The sequence below is a fragment of the Numida meleagris genome, chromosome 1 (assembly GCF_002078875.1).
Source record: "Numida meleagris isolate 19003 breed g44 Domestic line chromosome 1, NumMel1.0, whole genome shotgun sequence".
Lineage (NCBI taxonomy): Eukaryota > Metazoa > Chordata > Aves > Galliformes > Numididae > Numida > Numida meleagris.
In genome coordinates, this window is record NC_034409.1 from 77,641,577 (window position 1) to 77,665,801 (window position 24,225).

Sequence of the window (24,225 nt, forward strand, 5' to 3'; positions counted from 1 at the left end):
TCGTGGGCCAACTTAATAAAACTACAATGCATTACTTTTGGAGCAGTCCTTGTACTTGTACTGGGTTAGAGCTCTAAAAAAAAAAAAAAAAAAGGAAATAGTACTCCCTAGCCTTTCAAAGCCGTACCTTCAATTCCACAGTTCCTTTCAAAGCAAAGATCTAGGAGCTGATGATTACACAGGTGAAGGTTTAAATACAGGAAATATCAGAGCTTATCAGAAGGACAGGTAACACATCCTTATTTCATAACTAATATTCCTATTGGTAAAAGTGGTCATCACTCTGTCATGAATATATTTAATAGCCTTTTTTCCTATAACCCTGAAAAATATAACTGCAGTATTATGGTTTGTAAGACTTAGTAACACTGACAGATGCTTTCCCATTTTACAGATGTGAACAGCAGAAATCAAGTCAGAGGCTCTAATAAACGGCAAAGGAAGTGAAAAGGCAGATCAGACCTTGCCAAAGATGAAAACGTTTACCTCCTTAAATTCTGTTTAGCCAGCTGTAAGTCTGCAGGTGTCTCTATTCATCAGATACTTTCCTGTTTGAATGACAGGGCATACTTATAAAGCATGCAGAAACTACCCCCATTAACAGTTCAGCATTTCTTGCCTCTAAAAATGATGAGGAAACAAAAAGGAACAGTTATTCTGCTCAAAATAAAAGTACTATGAGTACTATGGACAGAAGTGACTCCAACAACATATGATCTTGAGTTCTTAAAAGTATGAGTGTCAGAGAAGAAAACAGTGCTTAAATCCATTTTGGCTAAGTGACTGAGGTGAAAGCCCTCTCTGCATTGGATGGCAGTTCCAGATCTAACTTGCACTAAAAAAATATTACAAGTACATCTCCTAGCAGGGTCCTGTCCATAACACTCTTGGAAGTAAATTTTAACTCATCAGTTTAGAAGTGCAAGATGTGCAGGTATGAAAAAGGCGGCAAGATTCATTAAAAGAGAGGAAATCTATATTGTTGCTAGCAGCTTTTCACCTGTGGAAGGGAAGTCTTGTGTTCCAGCACCTATTCAGTTTTTTGTTACTATAAAATAAATGTACTCACTAAAGACAAGGGACATGGGCTGGGATAGACAGCTGTGAATTTAAGAGCTGCACTGGCTATTCCAGATAAATTGGGTACCATTTGATCTTCCAGTGCAAAGTTTTCTTTTATGAAAACGATATATGAAACAAACACATGAAGCTATCACAAATTAGGTATTTAAGCTGTCTTCCTAAAATAAAGTTATTCATTATTATAATCATGTTAAGAGTTATAAGTATTGCATCTAAAACTGTTTAAAATTTATATCCTTAAACACAGACTGGAGTACAAGATTCCTAAGTTATCTGACTAAATCTTTGGCCTTTAAAGACATGGTTGCACTGGCTTTTCACTTTGTGAAAAGTACTTCACAAGTGTATATGGTCAGGTAGGAAAAATGTTCCTGTGTACAACAGCACATGTAGGTTTAAACTTTTGGGTGAGCAAATTGATCTGAGAGTCTCATATTTCAAGTCAGTATTTAAACTTTTAAGCTAGTGGATGAACAATGAGTACAAACTCCCAGAAGCAGCATCTACCACTGCATTTGATGTTCAGTCTGATCTTGTACACTTTCTCTGAGAAGATCTGCCACATCGTATCCTTCAACAGAAGGCTGCTGGAGAATTGTGAAGTTGATTAATTACAATAGTGCTCTCAAATGCTGAGCTACTTGACTCTTCTAAGAGTAAGAAACTTGTCAGTGTCTATAGAAACACTTGAAGCATCTGAAGAAAACGGGCATTTCTCAGGATGGAAAACTGAGCAGAGATGTTCAGAAGTTCAGTTTCAGTTCCAGATGCTTGAATTCTATTTAAATCTGGCTTAGGCACTCAAGTTTTTGATACTACAGAATTCAGTGGGGCTGTTCTTGTGAGTAAAGCAATGTACTAGGTCAGGTCTTAAGACTTCATGTGCTGTTATGTCTGCATCGTAGTTTTATTTATCTCCCGCTCTTAACTTCTGAAATCCTCCCTGTGACTAGATCTTATCACTGGGAACGTATACTAATATATCTCAAGTGCACACATGATTTCCTAACAAGATTATCTCATGCACAAATTGGATGACTCAGTTCCTTCAGGGAGTAAATAAACGAAACCGCTCATACCTTGAATGGGAAGAAGATAAACAACTCTCAAACTGAAATCAGAGAACAGACAAGTAGTCTATAACTTTAAGCATGATGCAAAGAAAATATTCTGCATTCTTAATGAATAAGTAAGGAGTGAGATTCCTCAAACCTTGCAGAAAGGACAAGGAAGAGAAGTACATAATGAAAATGTTAAAGAATCACATGAATTCGTCAAATAATTTTGGCTTTACCATATTGTGAAAAAATATTGACATGTGCAACTTCTAATTTATTTTAAGATCAGAAGCTCAATTAATACCATTTGGATACCACTCAAAATACAAAAACAATACAGTGCTATTTGTGCCCTATTTATGTATTAGCTCCTCCAGTAAATTCTCAAGAGCTGAATATAACATCAGCAAATAATCTCTTCTCTTTATCACCTTGCAGTCACTCTTATCTTCTGGGACCCTCTTATCAATATGAGAAAGGGAAACAAGCATTACTTTCCTGCCTGGTTTCATGACTGGCACCTAAACACTTTCCATTCCAGCACTTTCTCTTCTGTTTAAAAATGACCAAAATTTAAGTTCACTTTTCATTTAGTTTTTACCTAAGAGGCTACATTATTGTAATTCAAAGTGATGTCCCTCTCACAAATGTGCCTAATAAGATAAAATGAACTGGCATTAAAGCTATGCAAATAACCTACTGACTAGGGAATATATAAGGTCTGTATAAGGAATACAGAAAACCTCCTTAATTTAAAATATGTGATTATGTTAAGTTCCTCAACAAATAAACTATTGATGTATTGCATTAGTCACTCATTACACTCTAAGCATTTAAGTTAAAGTGAAAACTCTCAAACTTTAAAAACTAAGATTAATAGAACTGTCATGAACAAGAAAGCACTACTGTTATAACTGAACTGAAAGTGGAGCAAACACACCTGAGATAATAAATTGTTTGAAGCTGAGACCTTAAATGGAACAAATAACGAGAAAAACAAAAATAATTATTTTAAAACACTAGGATGTAAATTGCTATAATCATTGACTTCCAAGAGACTATGTAGTTGAGAACTACTTAGTGTCAACTAAGGTACATGCCTACTACAGGAATTTACTCAAATTTAAGTATACTCCTATCACATATCTCATTGATTCATTAAAGAGTACACAAGAGGCTGGGAGGAGTCACAGCTGGGAGAGCTGATCCAAACAGACCAAAGGAGTATTCAACCATTCTGTGTTTTAAGGATGTTTGCTAAATTTAGGCCATGTGTATCTGTGTAAGAAGATAATTAGCACATTGGAAGGGAGAATAGAATCATAGAATGGCCTGGGTTGAAAAGGACCTTAAAAATAATCGAGTTTCAACCCCCCTGCTGAGCACAGGGTTGCCAACCACCAGACCAGGCTGCCCAGAGCCACATCCAGCCTGGCCTTGAATGCCTCCAGGGACGGGGCATCCACAACCTCCTTGGGCAACCTGTTCCAGTGCGTCACCACCCACTGAATGAAAAACTTCCTCTTAATACCTAACCTAAATCTTCCCAGTCCCAGCTTAAAACCATTCCCCCTTGTCCTATCGCTATCCACCCTCGTAAACATCTGGGAGACCAGATCAATGCACGTTACTTCTTCTGCAAGACAATATTTCTGCTAATGACAGAAACATTTGAACAAAAAAAGTAGGAAAAAGTAAAAAGCCATATAGCACAGGATCCAATTAAGATATATCACTTCTTTGAGATAGCTGCCTATCACCATTAGGCAAAGTTTCAATAGCATAGTATGTATTCATCTTATTAAACTCCTGAAACAAACATCCAGAAAGTATTTCTTTTCAGACAGTGTTCATAAACACAGTCACAAAATGACAGAATTCTAGGAGTTGGAAAGGACCTCTGAAGACCATCTAGCCCAACTCCCCTGCTATAATGGCAGAAGGACCAGCACAATGAGAAAATACTACAAAAAAGAGGAATACTCATCCACCTCCAAAGATCCAGACTCACAGAAAAACTCCACCAAGGAGGGATCTCCAGCAAAAGATTCTTCCTCAGTGATAGTCAGCCCTTAAATGAGGCCTAAGAGGGGTGCAGCCAGGTTCCACTCCTTCCAGTCTCACAGTGAATTGCCTTCACCTGCGCTCCCAGTGATGACCGGGTCTTTCCTCCAGGTGCTCAATCAGTGGTTCAGGCTGTGGCTCAGCAGTTCCCATATACCTGCTAAAGCAGGCTCCCGAGAGTAGCTTACAGAGGAAAGTATCCAGGCAGATTTTTAGTATCTCCAGAGCAGGAGATTCCACAACCTCTCTGGGCAGCCTGTTCTGGTGCTCTGTCACCCTTAAAGTAAAGACATTTACTCTCATGTTCAGATGGAACTTCCTGTGTTAGAGTTTCTGCCCGTTGCCCCTTGTCCTGTCATGATATGCCACTGAAAAGAGCCTGGCCCCATCCACTTGACTCTCACCCTTTTGATGTTATAACCACTGATTAGATCCCCTCTCGGTCTTCCCCTCTCCATGCTGAACAGTCCCAGGTCTCTTCAGCCTTTCCTCATAAGGGATGATGATGCTTATCAGATCTGACTAAAATGCTGCCAGATCCATCCACCTTCCTTGTATTTTTGTATGCATTTTCAAATATATGAAAATCTATTTTTTCTTAGTAGATTTTTTCATGGATGTCAGACTCATTTTTTTCCTCTTGAATAAACAACAACTGAAAGCCTAATAAGCTCAACACTTTTAACTGCAACATATTTAACATACTTAAAATGCATGAGACCTGGGAGACCAATGGATCCAAATATATACATCTATGTAGAGACTTAGTATGTATACAGATACGAGCACACACATAACCAGATGTGTAATAATCTTCACATAGATTTTAAATTCCCTAAACTCTGGATCTGTCAGATGTAATCATACAAGTAAATTTGATTATTTTTATATATTTTATATTTTTTTATTCTTGTAGTTCAACAATAAATTCATTTCTGTAATAACCCATTTAGGTATCCATGCATATAAAAATACACAGATGTATTTCTTGATTACCAGTGAGATTTTCAGAAAAAATTATATTTGGAATACTGGCTGTCAGTGAAATTTGTGCTCCTGATCTACTTAAGCACTCTGGAAAAATTCCAAATATATTCCACAATGAGATAAAGATAAAACGCATCAATGACTCTTCCAAACCAAACACCAGAACTTTAGTTTTATGATCTTGTCTGTGCTTCCCCCATTCCATCTGCCCAATAAATCACATAGAGTAAACAACACAGAACACAGTCAGCTTATTTTAAGGATAAAGATCTACTGAAACCTTGTTTAGATTTAGAGACAGCAATTGTAGTGAGAGGAAATCTGCCACATTTTATATTTAGATGTTATGCTACTGTTCCTACAGACCAAAACTTTACATTACATTCTTGTCTTTTCTTTTAAATATATCCATCTTGATCCACTTGATGTCAAACATTCTTTGCCATACTTCCTTTAACTGTAAAATTCCATGCCTCTACAGAACCCTATGGGTGATGATTTAATTAGCCCCATTTGTTCTCTTTCATTTTCTCTACAGCACACCATCAGCCCCAGTTGTACTTCCCTGTAACATAGTCTGTCTGTGTACATCAGCTGCTGAAGATCCATGGTGTTCAGCAGAGCTATCTTAGGTTTAGATTGCACCTTCCTCTTCACTTGGGATGGAAACTCTAGCATCAGATATGACTCTTGACTGTTTAATGGAGACAAATGAGATAGTGTTGAAGTTGTGTTTTATTTTCCACAAGACACACTTATTAAAATAAGTATTGCTGTACCGTAATTGACATTCCAAAATCACACTTGCTATCAATGTATGTGAAGAAGCACACAAAATGGGCTAAAAAAATTATTTCCAATACTATCCAAAAGTGGATCGCTCTTGAGCAGAGCCTGTAGACATTTTGTTATGATTTGCAACTGGCTTCACACAAAGAATTTTTAAATACAAGCAAAAAAAAAATACGCTATCTTTCCTACTATTCAAAATTGAAAGGCTATTTCTACATTTTGTGGCAAAGTTCAAAAACAACTGCATTCTGTTATAGGTGAATTTCTGGGATGTAATTTCATACATTAAGAAAATTCAATTTAAGAGTCTGTTCTTTACTGAAAAAAAAAAAGTTTGTCCCCTATTTCCCCCCTTCTCAGTCCCAAAAATGCACTCTTTCCAGCTTCCTTACAGTTTCACTCTGATAAGCCAGAGGTAATCATCGCTAATTCATTTCATAATCTATCAGCAAAGTAGCACAGCAAAGCAGGAACAGTATTTCACCATGCTAATGGAGTGCTTTTGGGAAGATCTGCTGAACGCCAGAGTCAGAACAAGGAAAGTGCTGGGGCTGTGCAGCTATGCAAAAGGTGGTGGCAGAGCAACACCTCCACATTCATATGTTAGTGAGTTGGAATAATTTTGTTTGCTAAGGTATAAAATGACTACTGTATTATCAGATGACACTGCAATACTGCAATTATTAGAAAGGCTTTGGAAGTGCTTTGGATTACTTGCTTTTTTTTCCTCAAGCCACAAACAGTGAAAATGAAGATTAGCATACCCCATGACCACCATCCACAACAAACATGAAGCCTGTCAGTCTTAAGAATATCTATTATTCATAACAATATATAACAGTAAAAATGTGTCCAAAGATGTATTATCTATGTAAACCAGTATGATGATAGATAAGCTTTTCATGGTATGGGGGCCACTCTGGACCCAGTAGATTTCTTTGCACTGAATTTTAAATTTTAAATTTCCCCTCATTTCTTTATAAACAAAGATGATAGTAACTATGGAATGGTCTATTTAAGAATAACTTTGGAATGGTCTATAATAACTATGGAATGGTCTACATGCAGAGTTTGTTACTGCAGCTGGCCACGAAATAATCAGTGACTCAAAACAATAATATGTACATAATTATATGCCTGGAGTAGATGACTATACTGGCTAAGCATATCATTGATTTGATGGAAGAAGTCAAAGTGAAAAGACACAATGAATCCATGAAATAAAGTACTTATAATGAATTTTTGCAAGCATTTATGAGTTGAATAAATGGCAACGTAGAAATACACATAATGAAACAGGAAAGCAACATGCCACTTCTTCAGATATGACACTGGAATAACTACTTCTATCACTGATTTTGACCTATTTATTAAGATACATGACGTGACAAAACCTTAGCCTTCTTTTCCCCTGAAAAAGACTTAAGTCTGACCAATTTTCTTAATTTCTCTCACACCCTGTATAGTGATATGCCTTCTCTGATAGATTAGAGACAGTACACTTTGTTTTGTTGTGTGTAATGTCAGAAGATTTTCCAGACTATGTCAAGAGAAAAAGCATACGGAGACAATAAGAAAAGGAATTCAATTTCATAACCCTTCTTCATCTGAACATGTTTGCCTGAAGCAAGGATAGTACCCAAAGAGTAGTAACAAGACACGATCAAAGTATGGGTGCTGAGAACAGGGATGAAGGATAAGGGCGACCAGATGACAAAGCAATTGTTTCTAGAGTGAGTATTTTGCCCTTTGTTTGCAGGTTTTGTAATTCAGTGTCAGTAATAGGAAGACACTCTTTCATCAGTGATTTAAGGTGCACTCATTCTGAGGATGAAGCACAGCTGTTTTGTGAGGATCAGCACCCATCAGACAATGACGTAGGTAAAAGCTACAGTTGTCTGAAGTTTCTTGAGAATCCCACAGGGACCACTAGCATCACTAGAGCATAGCAACAGCAATTCCCATTGCTATAGAAGCTACAACTGCTAGAACAGCTTGAAAAGAAATCTAGAAGGCAAACTGATTTTCACTTCATTCCAAAGTGAACTTTCATTTATCTCTGTATTGTAATGGAAATTTATAAATAATAGTCTATTTCAGGCCAATTAAGAACAGACAATTTCATGCTGCTGGATTGTTTGAAATGATCACCTAAAGGTGTGGTGTTATACCTTTATTTTCAACACTGTTATATATGCTTCATTTTTCTTTGGAAACAGCTTTTATTTTTCAGCTTGTTGACTTCCAACCATTAGATATCCCAGCACTTTGTGAACCTTTCAGAAAGACAGGGAAGCAAGCATACCATTATGTCACTTGCACTGGTCACAGAAAAACTTGTTCTACATCATTACACAAAGACTGAACATAAATTTTGTCTTGCTATACCTTTGTGCTGCTCAGCACAAAGGAATTTGATCCAAACTGGGACCTTTTGGTGCAAACACACAAACAAATAAATGGCTACATTTTTATAATGGTAGCCAAACATCCTTTTGCACCATCCACAATACTGGTTAGAAGCACCAGCTTCACTGCTAGAGTACAATGAATGAGAACAAATTCTATCATTCTGTTATGTAAGATGTTCATTGCAGAATGAGATTATGCTGCTCTATTAAAAACTGCTTTTACAGGATACTGTGGAAGACTGAGAGGCATTAAAATCTAAACTGCTTTTAGTTTGCTTTAAAAAAAATCCATTATAAATTGTATTTTCAGAACTAATGCTAAACACTTTCATCTTGGCTTGAATCTTATTGCCTGCAACAGTTACAAATGGCTACATGACTGGCTTAAATAAGTGGTGCTCAGTGCATGGTCCCAGGCCCTGTTTCACTGATCACTCTTCTTCGCTATGTACACAGGCAAACTTATTAGTCCATGACTAGGCTTTTTACATAATATGTTCTGTAAAGCTCAGAGAGTGAAGTTGAGAAGTCTCAGTTAAAAAATGAATAAATAAGTAACCTTTTTAATGGCACCCTCTGTCTTCAAAGCATAGCTCTCACTGACTCAATACTCAATTAAGCAAACCAGGCTCTGTGTGCCAAAGCCATGAGGCATTTATGTTATGAGATGGCATATCTCTTAAAAAATCAAGTTATCTGATAATCTTGACACCCATGTTTGATTCAGTTCCTAGAAGATTTTCCATCAATGAAGTAGGCCTTTGCTAGCAAAACTGGAGAAGAGATATTAAAGGAGAATGTACTTCGAAAAATATTCTTCTTCCTTCTTCCTCTATAATCAGTTTCCTTCCCTTTATAATCAATTTCCATAGATAATTCACACAGAGTTTTTATACAAGGTGAGGGATACATCTTATTTTCCACTTTATGTTTCATTCCTGTGGCAAGTGACATGCAGGTTTAACTTAATTCTGCACAAAGATGTATTAATTTGGGCTCTGCGTATGCATTCTTTCTTGAGAGATTTACATAGGCACAAGATGCCTAGGCCGTTGGAACTCTGCTCCTACATACGCCAGGTTGCTAAAATGGAAAGAAGCAGTGGGCTCAGGAGTCAATTTTCTGCAAGACCTTCATTCTACAATACCTACACTACCTATGAAATTCCCCGCCTCCCTGCTTATGGAAGGTACCAATGAATCTTCCAGAGAAAAGGCTCCAGCCTTCTAATGTTTCCTAACTCTTGGAACAAGAATGCATGGATACTAGACTTGAACTTTCCCAGAAGTACATAAATTCAAGGAGAATTGCTGTGATGTAATTACACTGAATGGAACATATTTAATCTACTTCACACAGGAAAATATTAAGAGTCGAATCATCAAAACAAAGTTTCTTACATAACTGGTTTAGTTGAGTCTTGGGGAAAGAAAATGAGGTTTATGAAAACACAAGTGTTCAGATCAAGAGCACCCAAAAATGGAGGAAATTAAAGTTTTAGTCATGTTACAGGAGGCACAGACTGGTTCTCCACGAGATAATTTTTCTTTAGATGGTAACTGTCCTGGTTTCAGCTGGACAGAGTTGATTTTCTTCATGGTATTTGGTATGAGTGAACAACTGTGTGCTGCTTAGCTGCCTGCTGGGTAAAACCACAACAGTACACTACTTCAGCTGCTATTTTATACAGCATTGTCCCCTACTTTCAACCCTGGAATTTCTTTAGCTGCAAGGAGCTGTAAAAAGTATTGGCTTACTACTTCTGTATCCTGTAACTCTTAAAGCTTCCTGTAACATTCTTTCTTCTCTTTCTTTATTACATTATATGCAGTTTCACCAGACTGGAATACATTTGAACCAAGACAAATGAAAAAAATATGAAGATAAGCATTTTGAAAGACATTTAAATATTCTCCTCATATTCTTCTAAAATGAAAGTTGTTCAAATTTTTCATTTCATTTATGTTCAATATGTTCTGTTTAGACAACTAACTTTAAAATTCCTGCAGTATAAAAATATATGTAAGGTTCCGGCACTAATGTACCTCTATAACTAATGAAGAGAAACAGCTACTTTTAGATTGTTTCATCTTACCTCCTTGAAACACCTCCTCCAAGAAGAGAAGAATTATGCCCTAAAATAATCTATTTCCCACCATTCACTTAGGAAAGTCTAAACAATATTTCTTACATAGTTATTTCCAGTGAAGATTTCTCCAGCTGGCTGCATTGCAGCAATTAATTTATTGCCAGTACAAAATTCACACTTTGCTCATCACCACACTGTAGTCTTAACTTTACATACTGAAACACCTCTGTTTTTACTTGCAGTAAAACAAAAAATTAATTGTGCTTTATATACCAATATATGCCACACATACATCAAAAACTCATTCAAAATTTTTCCTCAGGACACCCAAAGAAGCTAATGGTAATTCCTCAACAGCACATCCTTTTCCAGTCAATAAAGTAAAGCAAAATGAGGCATAACTTAACATCATAAACTGTACCCTTACCTGAGTGCTTCTAGATGTAAAGATGATTCGCATCACTGAGTTACAAATACAGAGAAATTGTGTACATTCTGAATAAGAAAGGATACATTCGTATGGCTCCTGTTCTTGTTCCAATTGCCAGAATTTTCTGTACTGGGTCAAAAGCTAAGGCAGTGGGTAGATAAGGAAAACCATGACGAACCGTCTGAAACAGAACAAAATAACAAAGTGAATGAAATGTAACCACAAACAACAGCATATAAGTTTTGTGTTACATAAATAGGAAAAGAATCTACATTTTTGTAATCAACACTGTTGGCTGGCTGTTGAAAGCTCAACATGAACTGACAATGTGCATTTGCAGCTCAGAAGGCCAACTGTATCCTGGGTTTCATCAAGAGAAACATGACTAGCAGATCAAGAAAGGTGATTCTTCCCTTCTACTCTGCTCTCCTGAGACCTCACCTGCAGTATTGTGTCCAGTTCTGTGGCTCCCTACACAAGAAGGACATAGAGCTGTTGGAGTGGGTTCAGAGGAGGACCATGAAGATGATCAAAGGGCTGGTGCACACCCCTCTGTGAGGACAGGCTGAGAGAGACGGGGCTTTTCTGCCTGGAGGAGAGAAGGCTCTGGGAGGACCTTATTAGCAGCCTTCCAGTACCTGAAGGGGGCCTAAAGCTGGGAAGGGACTTTTTAGAAGGGCATGTAGCGACAGGACTAGGGGAAATGGCTTTGAACTGGAAGAGGGTAGATTTAGACTAGATATTAGGAAGAAATTATTTACTGTGAGAGTGGTAAGATTCTGGAACAGGTTGCCCAGAGAGGCTGTGGATACCCCTCCCCTGAGACATTCAAGGCCAGGCTGGATGGGGCTTTGTACAGCCTGATCTAGAAGGAGGTGTCCCTGCCTACAGCAGGGGGGTTGGAACTAGATGATCTTAAAGGTCCCTTCCAACCCAAACCATTCTATGATTCTGTGATTCCACGATTTTACTTTATGCTGTATTAGTTGCAATACATTTCCACAAAAGCATTTAAAAAGATAGACTGTTTTAAATACAGAGGTGAATTTCATTCATGTTAATTTCTACATATGCTCTTTACTTGGATATTTTATGTTTTTTGTTGTAACAATGAAGATTATAAAGTATACATCAATGTACAACTGTATACTGAAAGATAACCTCAATATGGAAGGCAGCTGTAACTGTAAATTTAAAAAAAAAAAAAAGACATGCAATATGCTTTTACAACACTGTAACAAACAGTTTCAGCCTGACCAGAACAGCCACAGAGGACAGAAATGGAACTTGTCCAGGGGAAGACATCCAATAAACCAATAAACTGAATCAAGCCTATGAGGGGAAAAATCCTTCATATCAATTTAAAAAACAAAAACAAAAATGCCAGAGAAGATGTTCTCAAAACGAACAGCTGAACCACTCATCCTTTCTTAATCTTTATTTGGAATACTATGCTTTTAATCCTGATTTTTCAGTGATACTTTGGGGAATAAATGAACTAATAGCATGATGCAATGCATCCTTAGGTTTGAAGATCTCCTCAAATAATATTTTAAATTATCTAAACCTGGAAGTTACGACCAGTATGACTTGCCTGCCTCTTATGAGAAACAATTTCATGATGGAAAAGTCCAATACAAAAAAATGGACTGAAAATAACTAGACTAGACAAATAATAACTGTAATGGATGTGATTGTTTACCTAATAATACCTCAGGTACAGTGTTCAGTTTTGGGCCTCTCACTACAACTCAGACATCGAGACCGTGGAATGTGTCCAGAGATGGGCAACAAAGCTGGTGAGGTGTCTGGAGCACAGCCTTATGAGGAGCAGCTGAGGGAAGTGGGATTGTTCAGTCTGGAGAAGAGGAGGCTCAGAGGTGACCTTATCGCTCTCTACAACTCCCTGAAAGGAGGTTGTGGCAAGGTGGAGATTGGCCTCTTCTCCTGAGTAAGTATCAATAGGACTAGAGGGGATGGTCTCAAGTTGCTCCAGGGGTGATTCAGGTTAGATATTAGGAGAAATTCCTTCTCTGACAGAGCAGTCAGGCGCTGGAATGGGCAGCCCGGGGAGGTGGTTGAGTGACCATTCCTGGAAGCATTAAAAAAACGTTTATATGTACTTGGGACATGGTTTAGTGGGGAAATACTGGTGGTAGGTGGACAGTTGGACTAAACAGTCTTGGAGTTCTTTTCCTACTTTGGTGATTCTATGATTCTAGACTTGGATAACAAATAATTCTTTTTTTTTAAATGTATGGTTGCAATTGAAAAGTAAGTTTTCTGGAGTGAGCAGAATTCAACTTTTTTCAGATAATTTATCTTCCTCGAGATTATCCTGTTCATGAGCTGTGTTAGCTGAAGCATTCAGTAGATCCTATGGAACAACTTCTACAAGAGATTCCCTAATTGCAGACCTATAAAAGGCAGTTGATGATGTCTATAAAAGGCAGTTGATGATGTCTACAGCTTTATAACTCCAACTGTTTTCTTTTGTTCCAGCTGGAAGCACTTGAACTGATAATCACAAGTAGTTTGGGAACAACCAAATGTATCTTTTCTGTCAAATAAACACTTCCTTAAGAGAAACCTTACTCATCTCAACTCTTACTTATTGCTGATAAGGGATGTCTTAAAAAAAATTCAAATTACTAGTTTATAGACTGCAAAAATCTAGAAACACATGCTACTTCAGTAAGCTGTAGAATCATAACTTACTTTTTATGTTAATGTAGACATTTATCAAATACCTCCACAACTGTGTATTTTTTTGGTGTTTTTTTTGTGTAGTTTTTTTTTAAACATTTTCATCTTCTCAAGTGGTAGAATTACTCAGAATAAATAATTTTATATTTGACACCTAAGCTGGTACTAAACTTACATACTGTAAAAATGCTTTTACCTTTCATGTCACCAAATCATCAGGAATTATGAAATATATTTTCCAGTGCATCTAATGTTTGACCTAACTTCATTACTCATTTTCTATTATATTCAATACTTCTTTACTCCTGTGAATAAATGTTTTTCCCTACCAGGAAAATACATATATTCTACAAAAGATTTTATTAATTTTTAAAAAAATCTCTCTACAATTAAGTTTGAATTTTTAGAAATTTCAGTCAAAATAAGTCTTTCTGATATTTAACTCTGACTGGAGCTTACAGCATTGTTTCTTAGATCTAGGGATGTAAAGATCAATATTTTAAAGTCTTATTTTTGTTCTTGCCTGTGCATTTACCATCATTTTTGTGTGCGTTTTCAGTATTTCTGCAATCTACACAGTCTGACTTATAATTTGAGTCCTGTTTTGCAGAACTATGTTTTAAAAGCACAGAGATATACATCTTTTCAGGATCATAGCTCAGTAAATATTCCTAAACTCTGGGATTGACTTAGAAGTGTTATTTCCATTTTGCAGCCATTTTCCAAAGTGGAGTATTGTACCTATTCTAATCTGGAAGTTCTTGTTCTAATCTGGAAGTTCTTGCAAAATTACTCAATTTGTAGAACAAAAAAATATTGTTGAAGTCCACTAATCCTCCACATAAATTACAATTTTCAAGTAAAACGTTTATATTGATTACGACTCCAAATAAAGGACAAAAACAGTTTAGATGGAGAACAAAGCTATAATGTATACAGTTAAGGTGGAACAAAATGCCTTTACAGTTGAGATTTTAGCATGAATTAGAGCAGTCTCAAAGGTGATTCTAAAGACGAAGCCTTTTAAGCAGAAGAGTAATAAGCTGTCAAACTTCAGTTTCCCAGCCTCTTCTCCTTAGACTTAGTCTGACAACAGTTCTATTTCCAAAGACTATGAGAAAAATTGACAAGAGAAACTATTACTTGATAGTAGGTAGTAGATTTTTCAGTTATATATTGATAAATCTTGTGGGAGCTGTATGTGTAAGAATGAACAACAATTCTAGTACTGTGCCTGGGCTTCCTCACAGCATCTACTAATAGAGATGAAGAAGCAGAGCAGGTTACAAGCTTGATGCTAGGATGACGTGAAATTCCAACTTAATCTGAGCAGTGTAGGGGCTGAACAATAGTGACCAAAACTTTCAATTGTCAATAGAACATGCAAAACAAAGTAGATTTTTTTCCCCAAAACTAAGCTATCCCCATAGCAGACAAAACCTGAAAAAGAATCCTAAAGTATCAGCCCGCGTTCTCATAAATACAGGACCTACCTACCACAAATGTCTTAAAAAAGAAGGTGCCAAAAGATGGGAGCAAAAAAGCAGACAGCAGATGGAGCCAGGACTGCTGTTCTCAACATTAACCAGACATCTTTTATGTCTCCTTTTTGGCATGTAGTTTCTAGAAGCAGTCTGTGCTCCCTAGGACATGCAGTTTATATATAATATTCAAAACATTTTATTTGAAACAGAACAATTACAAATGTAGCTATGATTTCAGTATAAATCCTCATTCAGTTTTGTCATGCTGTTTTAAATTTGATTAAAATCATTCCAAGCAAATATTCTTTCAGTGAATTCTATATATATGTATATAAAATAAATTTACTTAAATGAACATAGGAAATTTATTATTTGGACTTACCATCATTCTACCAGTGTTTTTTGCTGTACAGAACATAACAGTATGTTTTTCAGCAGCAGAAAAGAGAAAGTCTCACTAGTAGTAATATGCAGTATCCAGTGCAGTTACTTACATAGCATATAATTTGGCTTTTCAGTATAAGGAGTTTTTCTTAACTTTTGTTCTATGGTAATCTATATTAGACTGCAAAGTCATTTTTTTCAAGGTGATTTTGTTCTTTTCTAAATAACTCCAGAAAATGCAGGACTAAAACCTGTTTTAAATGGTACCAATGAAGTAATAAGGAGAAACTGTTCCTGCTGGTTTGCATAAACGTAAAATGTGCGACTGATACTTTGTAGATACCCTGCTTTGCGTAATATTTGACAGCAAAATTGATTTTTGCTAAATAATTTTTGATGAGATGTGTACTTGTTTAAATTGAACTACGTAGTCTAAGCCTGTGACTCAAGATGCAGAATCTATTTCCAAATTGTGATCAACATGCCAATGCAGAAGTCTCACTGAAGCAAACAACGTACCTGTTTGTGAAACAGGGAATGAAGTTTTAACAGAAAAACATATAGCTTCTTACTCAGCTATGCAAGAAATATTCAAAAAGGTCAATGATTACAGCTTTCACTGAGGTTATGGTGGTGAAAATGGTTGATGGATGCTTATGAAGATGCCTTGTCATGCATTATATCCCCACACAATAATGACATCCTTCCTTCCTATGCTTCTGTGCCTAGATTCTCTGATTGGTGAGATTGTTCTCTGCTCACGAAAGATGGAAAGAAAGAAATAGGGCAAGTTATTAGTAGGCTTCCAACCCAAGGCAATGACACAAAAGAAACACAATTTTATAAGCTAAATTTTCCTTTTTCAAGGAAATAATTTTTCTTAAAATCTAACCTTACCAAAACTTGTGGTTTAACCCAGTAGGTGGCTGAGACCACACAGCTGTTCACTCACTCACACCCTTCCCAGTGGGATGTGGGAGAGAATTGGAAAATAAAAGGTAGAACTTGTGGGTTGAGAAAAAACTATTTACTAACATAAAGAAAAGGATAATAGTTATGACTATGATACACAAGTAATTGCTCACTACCCCGTGATTGATGCCCAGCAAGCCCCCCAAGCAGCGGAAGAGAGAGAGATGAACTCCTGCCCCATTCATAACTCCTTCCTCAGGAAGTCATATGGTATGGAATATCCCTTTGGCCAGTTTAAGTCAGCTGTCCTAATTCTGTTCCCTTCCAGCTCCTTGGGCCCTTTGCTTAGAATGCCCTTGGCTTTGTACAACACTACTTAGCAGCAATTATAAGCATCAGTACGTTCTAAAAATTGTTTTTCTGCTAGAACCAAAAAGACAGTATCATAACAGAACTCTCAAGAAAACAATTCCATCCCAACTGAAACTAAACCAGAATCTAACCTTATAAAAACTTTCCAGAGTTTCAAACCAAAGCCATGGATTCCATTTAGCTCTTACCCTGCATTAGGAGCCATGACATCTAAGTGTGTGCACAGGTGATTCTAATATCTACTTGGTTTTTTCTTAGATAAAGATATCCGTAGATAGTTCTCTTACTCTGTGTGTCTCTGCACACACACACAAAAAGCTAGAAACATCCACACGGAGAAAGCTACCTGCAAAGAGGACTTCAGAGCTATGGACTTGGAAGGCTGATTTCTACCCCTGGCAAAATGGTAAAATAAAGACTAAGATCAGTGGAAACATGGATAAAAATGGTCTGCAGAACATAACAGAGTTTCTACAATGGGAAATCTTGTCTAACTTAGTTTTCTGTGAAGCTATCAGTATGCATGTAAACAAAGGGGATATGAATACATTGAAGTTTTGCAAAATCCTTCCACTAATGATACACAGCAAAGCTATTACAGAAACAAAGCTGCCACCACACTGAAGGAAAGGGTTTTCTTTTTATGGACTGAATGTTGGTTAAACAAAGGAAACAAAGGATAGCGTTTAATGCATTTTTACATTGAGAATATTACGTGGAGTACTACACGGACTGGTTCTTGGATCAATTCTACTCATCATCTTTAATGATCTAGAAAAGGTACTGAATACTAAGATCTTCGGGTCTGTAGCTGATAGTAAGCTTTTTCAGGTAGTCAAATGCAGTACTTACAGTAATGAGGTCCAGAAAGACTGCATGAACCTGACTAAGTGAGCACAAATGTGGTTAAGTGAGCTTCTGTGTGGATAGATATACGACAAGATGTCTAGGAAAGAAAAATCTTTACTAGGCTTACACAATGTTGAATTTAGAGCTAGCATCTACAACACAGGAAAGTGACTTGGTGGGCATGGTTGGCATTCCTCATATGTGTTTAGTTTAATATGCAGCAGCAACCCAAAAAAGCTGAATAATACTGATGAGAATTGAGAAAAGTATGGAGAATAACACTGAGGGCATCATTTTGCTGCTACATAAGACTTTTATGAGGCCTTATCTTGAGTATTGTATGTACCTCTGGAGTCCACATCTGAAGTAGTGTAGTCAGAACTGAAACAGGTAAGGCAACTAATACTCAAGGTGATGCACACAAGCTTCATCAGGAAAGTCTATGGATGTGGGGGCTTCAGTTCACAGAGGAGAAGGCTGTAGGAGGATATGAGGGACTTAAAGAATCGAGAGAATGAACAAGCTGAATGTGGACTTGTTATTTAGGAAATCGAGAGAGCCACACAAAACAAGTAAAGGATTAGTTTAAAATGGAAGAAAAAAAGCTTCCTTATACAGTAGGCAATGAACTTCTGAAGCTTGACACCATAGGATGCTGTGAAGGCAGACAATATCAGCAGGCTCAAAAAGGCATTGTTTGGCACCAAAAAAGAAAGTATATCCACATGCATCTTCCAAACAATTACTTCAAAAAATAACTACAGTGAAAAATAAATCTTGCAGTCTTCACTGAAGTTGCTCTTCTCATTACAAAATTCTCTGAAGAACTTCAGAAATGCGATTTTTCACTGTCATCTTCAGTTCTGCTAACAAGAATGTTAAACTCCACCAAATCAGAACAGTCCTATTCACATAGGATTCATATTGATACAGTCATCTTAAGGGGAAAATATGGCCTTCTGAATTTCAGAAAGTGTTATCTCCATGACTGTTCCCTGAAATATAGTATGTCTAAAACAGAAAAAAATATAAATCGGACAGAAAAATCCACAATAAAATGACATGGATTCCCAAAATATATTATTCCAAGTTCACAGCATAGGTGAGGGTGGGAGGGAACCTCGCAGATTGCCTGTTCCACCCCACCCTGCTGCTCAAACCAGAGTGGCTGAATCTTAACCTTACCTCTTTGAACAATTTAAAGAGTGTTCTGTGGCAAACCTCCTCACAACTGCACCATCTTGCCATGTCTACCACTGAACTGAGTTACAGAATAAATAGAGTAACTCAAGAATATAATCATCCCAAGGTAGGTATTCTCCTCTTTGGAGAAATCCTAATTTCAAGAGAAGACACTGTACGCCAAATCATTTCACTTCTGCCCATTCCTCATAGAGGACTCCAAAGTTTAAAAATTGCAAGACAATTATGCAAAAAGGGAGGAAAACATAATGAAGAAATTGCATTCACAGTTCAGTACATATGCTATAAGCGGCTTCCCACTCTTGCTTGTGAAACTGTCAAGAAATAGGACATCAACTGTTAATAGAAGAACCTTCTTTCAGCTGTAGTGCAAAATAGATAAATTCCATGACCTCTAATAAAAGCAAACTTAGCTTTGCCTTTAAGGTAAAATAAGATTAAAAACAAATCCAATGATTTCAAAGCTCAGTTTGGCCTACCTGCTAAGGGGGAACCAGTTTTTCATTACTAGTATTTGCAATGTTGCTTACTTTTTTATTAATAATTCATAATTAATCTTCTCCTACCATCTTTGCATATTGTATGTTTTATCTGAATTTAGAATTCAATCTGGAGATACTGGCCAGCAGCTCATCTCACAGATGAGGTAGATATATTCTGAATGGGACCAAGATACTTTGTGGCAGCTTTTTGCCCTTTCACAACAGAGAAATCCAGCAAATCCTGAATATTAGTGTTCCCCCCAGTACTGACCAAGATAGTACCAAAGGCACAGCTAGCAGGCGTAAAGGAATATATACTATATCCAAAGACCTTAAGAATCAGATCACTGTTTACATAATCACATGCCAGTTTTCCTGCCTTTGCCTCAGTCAGTGAGCAACTAAAATGTACGTAGAGAGAAGCAATGAATGAATCAGGTTTCGTTGGACCTATTACAATTCACTTTTATCCACAGCTACAACGGAATATTTCTGCAATAAAACCGATGCTGGGCAGGTGTAACTGAAAGCACACACCCATCCCTGAAAGATACAATAGATGGACTGGGTTGTACAAAGCAGACATCGGAGTTCACTATTTATGACTCTGTGCAACGTCCAGTGGATAACAAAGAAATTTTCTCACAGGAACTGTGGCAAAGAATACGTACAGAACAGCATCCATCCATCTATCCCATACGTTGTGTACTGTTTAAACCCAATCTGATGGATGATAGGAACAGACACTTCAAGAAAACAAGAAGATGCAATAAAGACTAGATTGAAACACATATATACACCCATTATATTTCTGCAATAGCTGAATAACAGTCCTGACTTCTGGGCGTTTGACTTCACATTAACTAACATTCTTACACAGGGGATGTTTTTATGAAACATAAGCAATGATGTTTAATTCATTTGAATCAAATTCTGCAAAAAAGACATGGTACCATATCTACCTATACCAGCACAATAGTCCCCTGAATTCAACAGGGCTGTTCTTGATTCCATACACCCATTAACTCAAACCCCTAAATATTAAGGGTCACTTTTTTTTTTCCAGTTCTGTATACAATTTAACTCCAGCAGAACCATAAAAAGTGTGCCTCTTCAGACTTTGACCCTAGCTACAGGCAACAGATTGCCTCTACTATTTTTTACTATTCGCAGTCTTTGCTGGTGAACTGTTTGGAATGGACACAGCACTGTACAAAGATAACATCTTATTACATTTGAGCATATTTACCAGCCATCTGTACCTAACAATACTGCTTTCTCTTCTCTCCATAGATGCACATTACTCATACTTCTAATCACAGAGGCCTCCAACGTCCTTCTATCCTGATTCTAACATATATTTTGGGAAATTAATACATCCATATAAGCTGCTTTTATGAACACTGCATTTTAGTATAGTCAATAAACCAGTAAAAAAACCTGGAAAAATAGGACATTCACAAACGAAGATAATCTGTGCAACATAAATTTGTCCCCTTCTTGCACAGATTAATCAAACGATGTTCTTCTGTCATAGGAAAATATTTTTCTGGCATCACTTTTGCCTCACTCCATGCATAGCACAGGCTCACCTGTCCTCTGAGTAAATCAAAGTTATTTTTATTGTTAAAAAAAAAAGATATTGTCTGTCAAACTTGTCTATTTGGTACTGAATAGGAAGGTGCAAGTTACAGCTGAGATAGAAAACTGCAGAAAGGAAATACTATCAGTCTTCTTATCACTTAGTTTTATAAATGATCAAGCCAAGGGCCATGAATTAAACTTTTAACATACAGTTGTTAATAGTGTTTCCATTTTGTGACCAACCAGTTTGAGGTTATGGAGCCTGAACACATCTTAGGTACAATTCAAATATCCAGTCTGAAGCCAGAATTTCATCTACAGCCATTTGAGACATGAAGGAAATTCAGAGTTTTTCTGACTATCTAAGGGAGAATAGCCTAGAAGCTAGTCTGTAGATGTGCAGGGTACTTGCAACAAAATGTGTAAACAATGAGAGGCATATCTGGAAGATGCAAGTGGTATAAAAGAGGACACTAAAATACAGACTCAAGGCAAGTCAAGCTGGACACTCAAAACAGCAAATACTAGATAACCTGGCACTGTGGACCTTCTGTGCCTCGATTCCTATCTATACAGCAAGAATAATGATGTCCATCTCAGATAAATAATGTGAAGATCAATTCATTAATGTTTATAAAGCTTTCAAAACTACAGTGAAGAGCACTTCTGCTGAGAAAGCCCATGGGGAACTTAATACTTGGGTAAACTATGTATACAAAGATATACTGAAGTGCTTTCTATTCAGCAAACACTACGTTCTACTAAATAAGACCTACAGAAGAAATATGGGATGATGCAATTAAAGGCTGTATTTGCAAGCAAACATCAGAAAATGAGAATTTTCAAGTGGTTTGTTTTGCAACCTTAAAACTCTTAAAATGGTTTTGAAGCTGTAATTGCATGTGTTGAACCTGAAGGGTCTGCATCAATGCATTTAGGATTAGTATTTGATTAATGATCAAATAAAGTAATAATAAATAAATAATCAAAATAAAAAATAAAAAATAAAATAATCAAATAAAATGATCAAATGCAAAAAGAAAGATATTTTGTTTGAAAGAAACATAACTATTATCCAGTTGTACTACTAAGGGTAGCTTAATATCTTCAAATTTCCCAAAGAGAAGCTTCCGATATGCTGTGCTCTTTACTGCTGATGAGCCCGATGTCAAATTACTACAAACATTTTAAAAAGCAAAATACTTTACGATCATCACACATGTAATATGATTACCGTCATCTAATTACAGAAGTGTCACTTATGACACTTATGCCCAGAGATGCCGTGGAGTCTACTTCTCTGGAGACATTCAAGACCTGACTGGATGTTTTCATGTGTAACCCACTCTAGGAACTTGCTTTAGCAAAGGACTGGGTTAGGTGATGTCCAGAGGTCCCTTCCAACCCCTAAAAATATGTGATTCTGTGACTATGAATCTACAGTTTTGGATAGAGCACTAGATTTAAATACTGCATGTGTGAAAAATCCTTCTCAAAGTCATATCATATTTACCACAGAATGAACTCTGAGCACTTACAAGTAAGGTTTAATACTTAAAGTGGGTTTTCTCTGAAATTTAAAACTTTACACTGATATTTCTTTTGGCCCCGAGTGACCTTCCTAATGAGGCAACACAGATTAACCACACAGCTCGTGCTAACTAAAACATTACAGACAGCCTGTAACAAAGAACTTTTTTTATTCTCCATAAGCAGAAATAAAACTGTGTGCTACTGCACAATTGTTCTTAAACTGCCATTTGGAAATTCATCTTTTTTCTATTGACACCAAAACATATATTCGTGCTGCACCTACAGTTAAACTATCTACTTGACTGCTATCAAAGGGACTAAATGTTTGTCTTCATAGACTGTCAAAATAAAATATTACCATCTCCAAAATCCGTGAATCAAAATTTAAGACTGTGTTATAGGAAATCCAGATAAATAATGCATGTAAATTTACATGATAAACTGAAATATCTAAATGAAATGCCTTTATGTAATATCACAAGACAATATAATAGAGAAGTTCAGCCAAAAACAGAACAGTCTCTATTACAGCCATTATCCCAGAGGAGTGAAATCCTAGAGGTAAACTGAAAAAAGTGAGGTTGTCTTTGAAATATGGCTACTGATCGGATGCTTCCTGAGAGCCTGTTTCTGGTAAAGATAAGGTGGGATTGGAAGCCACAATTGCAATCCATCATGAGCTTCCACACCAGTTTCAATGAAATTCTAAAACTATTCTGGCCTCCTCTATTTTCATATAAAGATGAAGTGATGTGCGTACTGAAACTACGACTATGTTCGCAATGTGAATAACAGCAAAATTCAAAAGGACGTTTATCACACAGCAAGGCTACGCAGAGAGAACACTTAAGATGACTTCTAAAGAGAAAACAAATCACATGCTTTAGGTTTTAAAGGCAGTCACAAAAATATTAGAGTTTGGGGAATCATCCAGTGAGAAGTTTATTTTAGAGGTTCCAGAATCTTTTCTAGAGTATCTAGTGGCTGCCTACAGCCAAAGAAAATACGCTGGACTGGGTTGTAGGTCTAGTAAAGCACAACTCTTGCTACGCTGTTATGGAGGTCTTGATTTCAAACATTCTCTGCAGAAAGGTATTGACATCTTGCTCTGCAAATTCAACTCTACAATTGTTGTTGAGGAACAGCTCAAGTAGTTCCTTACGGGAGACTTATTTTCATAAAGAATATGCACTATACGTTCTCAAAATGTGCTTCTTCAGTTTCAGTCAGTTTTCCCCAAACTATGGTACCACGTGACCATCAACCTCCTACAAAACGGTGTAAGAAAATCACCATTTCCACCATTTATGTCCCTTCTGCTCAAAGTTCGACTTAAATGATTTACAACATCCTAACTGTTCCCGATTCCTATATTAATTTGAGATCTCTTCCTGCTGCTGTATTTTAATTTCTACAAGCTATGAACAAATACAGGATGTCTCAACAAATCCTTAATAATATACCTTATTAATAACTGAAGAAACAAGACCCACCACCCTTGAAATTAATGCAAACGTTACTAACATATTCTGTTGGATTGTGTCTAGTTTTTGGCATGACTCTTCTATCTCACGCATTCAATTAATTTGAATAATAATCAGTGTTTTTACCACATGGATGCCCAAATCCCAAGAGAAGCCTTAGATACAATACAACCTACACCTCAGCTTCCAGTTGTCACAAAATACAGTTCTGACAAAATTTCCCATTACATGAATACTTTCAGAAGGATGACAATGATTCATCAGTACAGATACCAACACATAAGTTTATGATGCTTAAAAAAGTCTGCAGCTATTTCA

The 24,225-nt window shown here is 36.7% G+C and overlaps 1 protein-coding gene across 4 annotated transcripts in view; it reads right to left on the reverse strand.

Moving 5' to 3' along the window:
* Positions 1-24,225, reverse strand: part of STXBP5L (syntaxin binding protein 5 like) — a 187,319-nt gene that overhangs the window by 159,171 nt on the left and 3,923 nt on the right. For all 4 annotated transcript variants that reach the window (XM_021397328.1, XM_021397318.1, XM_021397302.1 and 1 more), the window contains exon 2: positions 10,998-11,095. In XM_021397328.1, coding sequence (XP_021253003.1) covers positions 10,998-11,095 — 98 coding nt within the window. The remainder of the gene's footprint in view (positions 1-10,997; positions 11,096-24,225) is intronic.